General features: G+C 42.8%; 1 protein-coding gene across 1 annotated transcript; it reads right to left on the minus strand.

Annotated features, from left to right (window-relative positions):
• Positions 1-1790: 1790 nt before the first annotated feature.
• Positions 1791-9772, minus strand: LOC112220419 (WW domain-binding protein 1). Its single transcript, XM_024382322.2, has 4 exons — positions 9502-9772; positions 8476-8578; positions 8059-8226; positions 1791-7800 (listed from the first exon to the last, which is right to left on the minus strand). The coding sequence occupies exons 1-4, from the start codon at positions 9562-9564 to the stop codon at positions 7322-7324; spliced, it is 813 nt and encodes a 270-aa protein (XP_024238090.1). The 5' UTR covers positions 9565-9772; the 3' UTR covers positions 1791-7321.
• Between the last annotated feature and the right edge of the window lie 1186 nt (positions 9773-10958).

A 10958-nucleotide genomic window follows, 5' to 3' on the forward strand; every position in this document is an offset into this window, starting at 1 on the left:
GTTAAATGCTGAAGACATTTTCAGTTGAAGGCATTGTTGGCTTTCCCTTATTTTGTTAGCTTGAAAGATGTATGGTTGCAAATGGGTTTTATCATGTCTTAGTTACTGAAGGTAATTGAGGTCATTTTAACTCTGTCATGATTCACAATTAGGTAGTTTGTTGATTTTATTGTGTATATGACTGTATGAAATGGAAAGGTGAACGATCCGTCTCCCTTCAGGTTGCATGTTGTTAAGGGAATTTATTTAAATTAGTTGCCTGTTCTTTTTATTGTTCCTACTACCGTTTTAACTTAGTCTACATTGTCTGTGTCTTCTCATTTTTGTGTGTGGTATACTCAAATTTGTAACTTATGACATGCCTCACGTTCTTACACATGCTATCTATAGTTATATATTACAGGGCGAGTCTGAGTTTGGGACTTTCCACAGAAAGTATTGGGTTGGTTGATACTGCGGAAGAGAGCACAAGTGAGGTTTTTCTGCATCTCATGTCTTCGTGTGGTGGAAAAAACATTACTTTCAAGTCAGACACTTTGTTTCACTGTAAGTGTTATGCTGTGTTCCCTTTGCTTTTCTGTACCGTTTTGTTTTGTGTCATATTACCAAATAGCCCTCGCCAGTAGTATGGATTCCAGAACAATGTGTACATCGCAGTTTCTCCCAGAATCGACCTCAGAATGCAACCAATAACATTTCAGTAATTTTAAGGATTTATATAATCCCTGCTCTGAAAGGGAGAGTTGGGAAATGGGACACTGTAGATGCAATCCATTATAATTCCGCGTGTTCTGCAATATAAACTCACTGAGCCTCACACTGAACCCTGTGTTTTGTCTCCTAATGAACAATGTTTGAAGACCCTGGTGCACTGCTATTAATTACCAATGCAGCCTTTTATCCCTCTTGTTAAACCACCTTATCTCAGTGTGGGGCGGCAGGTAGCCTAGCAGTTAGAGCATTGGGCCAATAACTGAAAGGTTGTTAGTTAGAATCCTTGAACCGACTAGGTAAAACAAATGTCCTTGAGCAATGCACTTAAACGCTCCCAGGTTGCTGTCAACGGGTGTCTCAGGAGTGGGCTATGTGAAACAGCACAAATATAAGTGCCCCTATTTGACATCTTTCCACTGAGGAACGTAAAATAGGGGAGATTCTTTACTATACTGATGGTACACTTGTTTTTGTTGCCATTAAAGAACGACCTTTAGTGACATCAGTTTCCTTACTTGTTGGACTTCTGCTCTGGAGATGGTACTGTAGGTTATTTACATGGAAGTGACCATTCAGAGATGTACTGTGTGGATAGATTGTTCTAATTTCAACCAAATGGTAGGTAATGTTTATCCCTAGTCTCGTAATGCAGTGGAAATACCAGTATTATACTCTTCACAAGTCATGTGATTGTATATCATGATAAAACACATGGTTAGTTTACTTATCACAAGGTCTGCTTGTTCTGCACTCATTTTTAACTTGAAGCTTTACCCCAGGCATGTCAGGCAAAGTGGGACTATTATATTTGTGACTGTCTTTGTCCTTAAAGAAGGGCAGGTTAAGAGGCCATGCCTTGGGGTACTCATCAATAATGACAGCCGCATGCTTCAGGCACCATCTCACACTGCCCTTCTGTGCTCCTCCTCCAGATCAATATCTCAACTGCTTCAGATGCCTGGGTGGGGCCACTCCGGCTGAGTGGAGTAGGTTATGCCCTCAGCTAGTCCATCAATGTCAACACTATAAGCTTGAGAAACAGTACAGCATTCAACAAAGGTAAGTCAGAGCCAAACAACAGTGCCAATGTTTGTTTTATTATACAAAAATAAAATCCAAATTACCCAACAGTACACAGCAGACCCCCAACTAAACCAAAGCATTCAAATGTACCACATGAGTGCTTTTTTTTTCCTACACTTTTTTGGGGGCTTGATCTAGATAGGAAAAAGAACACGAAAGGGTCTGTGATTGTGGTCGACCGGTTCCTCCTCTAGCGTGGGTGTTGGTTTTTGCAAAGTCTTTTTACATACGCATCAGCCACAACATCGACATCCGCCTGACATTATCTATGGTTGAGGGAGAAATGAAAGAAACATCTGGGTTTCATGTTGGTTAAACAGAGCCTCCTTAGATTATGTTGCGAGGACATTGTTGCCTTGGTGATGTATGATTACAAGTGCAACCCACCCCTTAGTGAGAGATCATCTAAAACAAACTCCAGGGCTAGCGGAGGTGTACCCTAAACAACCCATTTAAGAGACCTGATCATTTTCTCCACTCGGTTATCTAGCACTGGGATTAGATTTGCTTCCATACTTGATAAAGGTCACATTCACTATCTTCTATATGAAAAGGTTGGGCAATCAAGGAGAGAAGGCAACCATTAAGTAGTCACTGAAAATTTCTCAAATACAATAAAAACAAGCCATCTCACTGTTTACAAATACACCATGACAGCGCAACACAAGGGGTGGAACAGTGGCAAAGGTACCCACAGGACCAACAGAATAATATTATTCTGAGGAGAGATTAAATAGTTAATACAACAAAATATAATTCAAAACACTCCTTTAGTTTCCACAAGTTACAGATGTATTTTTTCTTCATAATAAGCAGGAGTAATATTCTTAGCAGATCAGAATGACAGCAGACTGTACTTCTATCCATGTCACTAAAGACTAACAGAAACAAAAAGACAAAATTAACTAGAATGGCTTTTTATCTTTACTCCCCAACCCACCAAGAGGTAACATGTAGATATACACATTTACTTTCAAAGCATACACACGAAACACACCATAGTAGCAATAAAAAAAAATAAACTGAGGTACACTTGCGACATGTACTGAGAGTAATATTGCTTGTACTGGCAACCACACAGAAGAGTTATTGCAGCATATCAATGGGTTTGTTTTTTTGCATAGGCTAGTCAGTTACAGTACATTACAGAGGCGCGTGGAGCAGAAAAGAGGAACAATTTAGGGTGAAAGGAGGCCTTTGGTGTAGTGAGCAAGGTAAATGAAACAGACAACTGATGGCACTGGTGCTAATGGTAGATTCTGAAAGATGCCAAATACTGATGCCCATTAAAAAAAATGTTTTCTATTCATGACAATAGGATCGCGTGTATGAGACAACGTGTGGGTTGAGTACAGTGATAATTTACATACAGGCAAACAATCTCAAAAGATAATTGTGCCTGCATGATCTTAAGGATGATAAATGCAGAGGCAAAACCCCATCTCACGAAGACAAACATTGGTGTGGGTTGCCACAGTTTCTGTTACCATGCTCGGTATGGTCGGGCCCCCGGAGGAGGGGGGGGGGGTGTCTCATGGTCTAGAGGGATGCAATGAGCCATGGCTAAAGCCCCCATCACTATCACACCTGGGGCTAGTTACCTCATCAGGGGCCACATACCCAACCTGACACTGATCCTAGCTTGTGCCCTCTGTGCTGGTATATGGTGAGAGGCCATAGGGGACTGGGAGGGGTTTGAGAGAAAGAAGAGACCGAGTGAGGGATAAGAGCTTCACGCGCCTCTGTGAACATTGAAACAAAAGCAAACAGGGAACAAAAAGGCAAAAGATGCTTGAAAATATACAAATCGCCCATTATTCACACGAGTACTACAAAAGTCCAAAGAATTACGTTCACATATCGCCAGTGTCTGCAACTGTAGGTAAGAGGAAAATTACAGAGCAGATGAATGAAATGGATGGGTGTTTGTCCATGACTGACTGATAGCCCTTTATCTAGGTAAACATGTGAAAGCCAAACAAGAGTTTACCCAGTAAGTAGTGAGCAATGGGACTGAAACTATGGGTCCCCATTTTCTTTTTCAGAAAAATGAAACACCCTCAAAGTCATAATCTTAATTTATCTATATTGCATAAAAATAAATGCACTTTAGCATATACATTTGTCATCCCCCCCCAACCATTCAAAAACAAACATCTCATATGAGCACAAGAAAAACTAAAACAAAGGATTTCTTAACATCATTTTGTTTGGTACTAATTCAACATCCTTTCAGGTAAGTTCAAATATCAAACTTATCTAGATCATATCCTTGAAATAAAAATACAATAATAACTAAAGAAAATGGGGATGGGGAAGAAAAAAAAAAGTGATCAAATAACCACAGATAACCAGGGAGAAGCAGATACACAAGCGTTCTAACTAAACAAATGTTACCTATTCTACATGCCAGCTTTTACAACATATGATCTCGTCTTGTGGTTTCACTCGGATACATTTCCTGCAACTCATAACCACAGTCTAGAATAAGTTGAGCCAATCGATACATCAGACTGAGATAATTTTACACTTCGGACTCCATCAATATGAAAAGGACTCCTCTGGACTACTAGAAGAAACTATGCACACCATGCTTCAAACATGGGGGAGGGGGGCTAAAACATTTTAGGTTTCTTCCAAAGCACAAGTCTGGAATATAATCGCCTACTCTTCAAACACAGACGCCAAAACACATTTAGTCTACCTGTCCCTAACTACATTTTACCACCGTGCCACAGTAAGGCATTTATTTTCTTATGCCTCAGAAGGAGCACTTAAAATGAGTGTTCATATGCCTTCTGAGGGGTATCCTACAAAGCAAGCTAGATCTACTCAGGGTTTTCTAAAGCTAACCAGCTTCAGTTAGCTTCACATTACAGCACAGGCTTCCTCTGTACTACGACCATGGATAATATTTAAAATCAGTCATATCCCTCAAATAAAGGGGGTGATGACACAATCTTTGCAAGTGGGAGGGAATCTGATTTCATAGTCCTCAACTCACAGCCCAGTCATTTCATTCATGATAAGTGGAGTTAGCCGACCCCAGAGCAGGTAAGTGCTGAAGGATTCGTTGCCATAGAAATGTACCTGGCTCAAAGTTGAGCCACCATAGAATCAGGAATTAGAATACTATGTGAGCCACTTTCGTATGACTGGTTATCCCGAGTTGAACTCAGGGTTCACCAAAGGTATCTCGCCAACTCATCAAACCTGCTTCGTAGGATACCCCTCTGTTGTGGTGCACCTTGAGCCTCATGTCTGTTCCCTAGCAACCTACCAAGGCAACTTATGGTGTCTTATCAAAAACATGTTAGTGTCCTAATGTGAGCGGGTGAGTCTTTGTGAGTGCATGACAATCTGACTTTCCAGCGTTACTTTTATAGTGTCAAGACTTAACACTTGAAGACAGACAACTTATTGATTGATAGTTGAAATTAATGTCTTTGTCTGTCCTTTTTCATTAGCAGTGAAATAATAAACAGTGCATCAGTCCATAACCTACTTGATCAATAACTGCTGCATGAAAGCAAATCAATAGCCTAAATAATAAAACTATCATATCTTCACTGCCATTTAAAACACACCCAAGACAGCTGGACTTTTGTGCTTATTTTTTAGGTGGAACGGCAGAATAAAACACTCCCGATTCTACGGCTGTGCTTCGACACATGCTGGGCAAGCAACGCACTTCACTGGTTTATCATAACAGTGTGCAGCTGCACTAACAGCAAAGCCAACCCCATCCCACTGAATGGAAAATACCAACACAAATCTGTCACATTGCTTCTACAATGTTCACACCACTGCAAGCCAAGGGCATATGCAACAGCACATTGCAGGCCCAGTGCAAAGTCATAACATGATGAAACTAGATACATGGTGTCTATACTTAAACCTTGGTTCGCTCCGTCTGAGTCCCACACGGGCAGGGGACTCGTGGCAGAAAGGGAGTGACACTATCAGACTCCGGCTGCTGCTGGGTATAAACAGCAGCGATTCATCATTGTCAGCTCGGGGCCAATGGCCTGGGAGTAGTAGACTATATGAAACACGGGCCCGAAAACACACTGTTGCTGACAGGACGAATCAGAACACACATCTACCTACACAGACACACAAATTAATTACTCATGCCCTCTAAACAAGAACCCAGTGCATTTTTTTTTTAAAGAAAAGTGGTCTAAAGCCTGGTGAGTTGAGTGCACTAACTTACACCAGGGGCCAGGACACTGAGGATACACTAAATAAGACTACACTACTCCACACTCACAGCATCCCTTGGATAAGAGATTCTTTGCCATTGATGTGGGTTATAGTGGCCTCAGCTAAAGCAGGTTTAGAGAAGTAATAAAAAGACAAAAAAATGATACAGGACAAAGTACTACACTGCTGAAACTTCAGTCTTCCCACCCTCTGGTTTGTACTTTTATTCCCAACATACCCCTTACCACTCGGTGAGACTGTCAGTCCTTCAAAATGCTGCTGACCCCACCACACACACGCCACGTTATTTCACCGCCGGTCTGTGAAAACACATACACGGTCGACCACCACAATGCTTTTTATAGATACCAAGTTGCAGGCACAGCGATGGGATATTGTCACGTCTTCAGTTCACTTGGCCAGTCAGACCAGATAATCACATCCGTTCCAGTCCATTCAATACCTTTCAGTCTGGCCAAGTGTTGACCGGAGTACTGGTGGAGACATGAGGGATGGGTGTAGGAGGGGTGGAGTCTGATGTTATTGGGACACAGTTCAGAGAGACGCTATAAGAGACAGGCACATCTTCACTTCCCAGCCTTTTCTCTGGATGCAAATAGCCCTGCTGTCACTCCACAAGGAAACCAGATGCAGGCCAAGATTACCTCAGGGGTGACATCACTTTGCAGCTGTGTCCTAGATTACACAGTACACACAAACCCCTGCAAAAACAAGACAAGTTATATCCATAACAGTTTGTATCCCCTGGTCAGGACTGTGTCTGGTAGCATGATCTTATGTTTTGGCCCCTATGTGCTGGGGCCTAGGGATTGGTGACCATGGTGGTATGCCATCCTGCCCTGTCCCCACAGAGGTGAAATGTTAGAAGGACCAAAGGAAAAATGTCCAGGCTAAACAGTTGGGTGGGAGAGTGAGGGACAAGTGGGTGGGTAGTCAATTCTGTACCAGCATCAGCACCTCTTCTTGCCACTTGGTAGATCTCTAGAAGTTGGCATTTTCATCATCACCATTGCAAGAACTAAACAAAGCAGATGAGGGACCATCCATGGGTATTAAAGAATTAAACCGTTAGCCAAACTAAGCATCTTTTAAATAAACTTTCATCATTGGCGTCATTTTGTGGATCATAACTGATAAGCATGTCAAAGAGCAGGACAACCTGGTTCATTTGGTGAGTCGTTGTGGGACATTTCATTTGCTGGTGGTGTCTGGGTTATTGTTATGATGACAAGGGCACTCCCTCCCTAAAGCGCAGATCCGGCAGCAGCAGCAGCCTCTGGGTGGTTGGTGGTGGAGCTCAGATCAGGCGGTCTCCGGTGCTGGCGGTCTGACCTTTGGGCGGAGGCCCTGGGGTTCTCTCTTTGTGTCTGATGTGGTGGTGCTCAGAGGCAGAGCAGCAGTCCCCCCTGGCCCCCTGACACACCTGCTCCTCATCCTCTTCCGGCCCAGAGCTCTCGTCCAGTTGGCACACACACACCTCGATCCCTGAGTCGCCAGTCACATGCCTGCGCCGGGTCACCAGCTCCTCTTCCACCGGTCGTTCTGATTTGCTGGGAGCAGATGTGGATTCCTGGTCTGCTGAGGAACTAGCGGCCTGCTCTTCTCTTGGAGTGTCCTCTGTTGGGGGCTCCAGCACCACAGCAGCTTCTGATTGGATGGGGGGCAGTAGGATAGGAGGGGTGGTCTCTGGGGGGATCTCGGAGTAAGGCGGAGGTGGAGTCGGGGGATGACCCACCACCTCTTCATAGTCAGGAAGCTTGCAGTCTGTCCAGAACCCTGGGAGTAAATACAAAAACAAAACAAAAAAACACAGGAGTCAACCATCTTACCAGTCTAGATAGGGTTAGCTGGTGTTGAACTAATTCAAAAATGGTTCTGAATCTGCTAAGAACCATCTCCAACTACCAGGCCTAGTTACTGTAAACAGTTAACTCAGAGGGAGAGGTGAAGTAATTTCAGGGCTGTAGGGTCTAGAGGCATCCAGCCCAGTGCAGATGGGGGTAATAAGTATCCCGCGGGGTTTAAAAGACTCACTCAAGTTGAGGGGTGGAGGGGAGATGAAAGAACTAGAAGCTCCCTGATAGGCCATAAGGCTGATTTCACGCTGGCGCTGCTCCTGCTGCAGCCGCATCTTGACCCGACGGTGACGATAGGCACAGCAGCAACTCAGCATTATGATGAGGGTCCACACCAGCCAGAACCCTACATAAAACAATCACATAGTTACATTCTCCATCAAATCATTTCAGCTTATGTTAATTAGGTTTAAAGTTATTGATTTCGGCACCAAAACATGTCAAATTAGTGACTCGAAAAAACAAAGTGACACATTCAGAGATTACTATCATGAAGAATAAGTCATGGAAATATCGTCAGAAAATAAATATGGGAACGGGGGAAGAGGGACTGAGTGGTGCCAGAAAAGGAGAGAATAAAGGACACTGAACATACACCACAGCTCATAGTAGTAAGTGCAGCACTCTGTCTCCCCGCAGCAGTAGCCCATCTCACACCGGTATTGCTCATTGTTCACTCCAAAACAGAATTCCTTTCCCTAAACAAACAAAGGCATGTTATTTAGTGACATCCTACAAAACACAAATGAGGAAAGCTATGTATTATGCATACACAACTGTTTGACATAACTTCACATTGGCATTTACTGCACAAAAGACTGTAGAAAGCATGCCTGCAAAAGGCACAGACCTACTTTCACTGGGATGAAAATTGTAGGCGCATTCAATGTTCGGAAAAATCAAAATAGGTGTTGCAGTGATAGCTAGCTAAGTGACATTTCAGGATGATACAATAATGTCATAGTAGAAGCTGCCAAATGACCTCACAAATTAGTTTTAAAAGGTTAGCTAACTACGTTTTTAACTAGGTACTAACGTTACAGAGGTAAGCTAACTAAACATGTTTGGCCAGTAGTTAACGACGGTAACAGCAAGCTATGCATCACTGCCAACAAATAAACAACAGGAAAAACGCAGTTAGCCAGCTAACGTTAACTGGTAATTTAGCATGTTAGCTAAAACCCGTAAACAAACATAGCTAGCTAACAGCCAGCTATTGATGTTATTTGTTTTATATACTTCAAATTGTGGCCACTTACTGTATAACAAAATATGTCGCCGTATTGTCTACAGATGTTTGAAAGCGTTTACGTTGGCTAACGAGATATTTAGCTGTGGCTAGTTTATCAGCTAGTCTTGAAAGATGTTGCGCTGCAGCTAAATTGGTATATGGTAAGATTTCGGATAATGTCGTATAAGTATTTCAAGCTATAAACATTGTGTAAATATATCAAGAAACACACGATTTGGTCAAACTGACGTCACGCTAAGGTGGAGTTGCTAGGGAGCCCAAGTTCCTTTGTGGGGAAACAGAAAGGCACAATAGAAGGCCTACTTCCAGCTGCGATCCACGGGCTTGTCGAAAGCGCCTACAGCGCTATGAAAGCAAACTGCCGCTTACCTGTACCAACCAGGTCCCGGTGCAAAGCAGACCAACAATGGATCCCAGTGTTTTCTGTGGCATCTTTCCCCGTTGTTGGCCGAGAACACGACGGGAATCATATAGCAGTTGATCCAGAACTTGTGAAATGAACAGCTAATTCAAACCGTTACGTACGCGACATAATTTGTCCCTGTCGAAAGGCGTTTGAATTCTCAACCAGAAAATAAGAGTTATATTTTGCACCAGCCACTTGAGGGCGGTGTTGTGTCTATACAACACCAACTGGAGAAGCATTACTTTTGTGCAACTGGTGCGATTTAAACTAATACCAGAGACAGAACAATGAGCCAGATGTTTCAATCTGAAGCATCCGGTTGGCGTTTCCACTCACCACCAAATATGGTCATGAAAGGAAGCCCAGTGGCCGGCAGTGGGAGAAGATTGAGCGATATGGATTTTGGCCGAAATTCTGCTAATTTTCTCATCGATTAAATATTTGATCTCAATACAGTTTTCTGCTCCCAAGAACTAAAATATGTTACTAACACAGTGGACTAAGTTTTGTAGACATTACCATTTGCCAAAGTATTTAAAAACGTAGTTATTGACCACGCGCACTTCACAGAGTAGACGTTCCCTAACGGAAATATGCAAATAATGCTAGAACGCGCCAATAGGATCTCGCTAGCTCTTGCTTGGCTCTGCCACCTCTTTGCTTGTTCTGCCCACTATGATTCATTTGCGCCTATTGAAAACGATAGGCTATGGTCTATCTTTGGTTCTTTATATATATATATATATATATATATATATATATATATATATATATATATATAGTATAATGGGTAAGATTATGGAGACATAATTTATAGGTCGACAGGTAAGGGTGCTCTCGAGCAGCTAGATGGTCTTTACCATTCGGCCATCAGATTTGCCACCAATGCTCCTTATAGGACACATCACTGCACTCTATATTCCTCTGTAAACTGGTCATCTCTGTATACCTGTTGCAAGATCCACTGGTTGCTGCTTATTTATAAAACCCTCTTAGGCCTCACTCCCCCTATCTGAGATATCTACTGCAGCCCTCATCCTCCAAATAGAACACCTGTTCTGCCAGTCACATTTTGTTTAAGGTCCCCAAAGCACACACATCCCTGGGTCGCTCCTCTTTTCAGTTCGCTGCAGTTGGCGACTGGAACGAGTTGCAACAAACACTGGATAGTTTTATCTCAATCTCTTCATTCAAAGACTCAAGCATGCACACTCTTACTAACAATTGTGGCTGCTTGTGTGCTTCTTTCCCTTTGTGCTGTTGTCTGTGCCCAGTAATGCTTGTACTGTTTTGTGCTGCTACCATGATGTGTTGCTACCATGTTGTGTTGCACCATGCTGTGTTGTCATGTGTTGCTGCCTTGCTATGTTGTTGTCTTAGGTCTCTCTTTATGTAGTGTTGTCTCTCTTGTCGTGATGTG

Source organism: Oncorhynchus tshawytscha, linkage group LG20, assembly GCF_018296145.1.
Source record: "Oncorhynchus tshawytscha isolate Ot180627B linkage group LG20, Otsh_v2.0, whole genome shotgun sequence".
NCBI classification, from domain to species: domain Eukaryota; kingdom Metazoa; phylum Chordata; class Actinopteri; order Salmoniformes; family Salmonidae; genus Oncorhynchus; species Oncorhynchus tshawytscha.

Bases quoted from the DNA above. Each gene is read 5' to 3' on its own strand.
- LOC112220419 (XM_024382322.2), bottom strand. From the start codon at position 9,564: ATGCCACAGAAAACACTGGGATCCATTGTTGGTCTGCTTTGCACCGGG. The intron at 8,579-9,501 runs GTAAGCGGCAGT...TTGTTTGTTTAG, and splicing joins CCGGGACCTGGTTGGTACAG to GGAAAGGAATTCTGTTTTGG. The intron at 7,801-8,058 runs GTGAGTCTTTTA...ATTTACTCCCAG, and splicing joins CCCTCCACCCCTCAACTTGA to GGTTCTGGACAGACTGCAAG.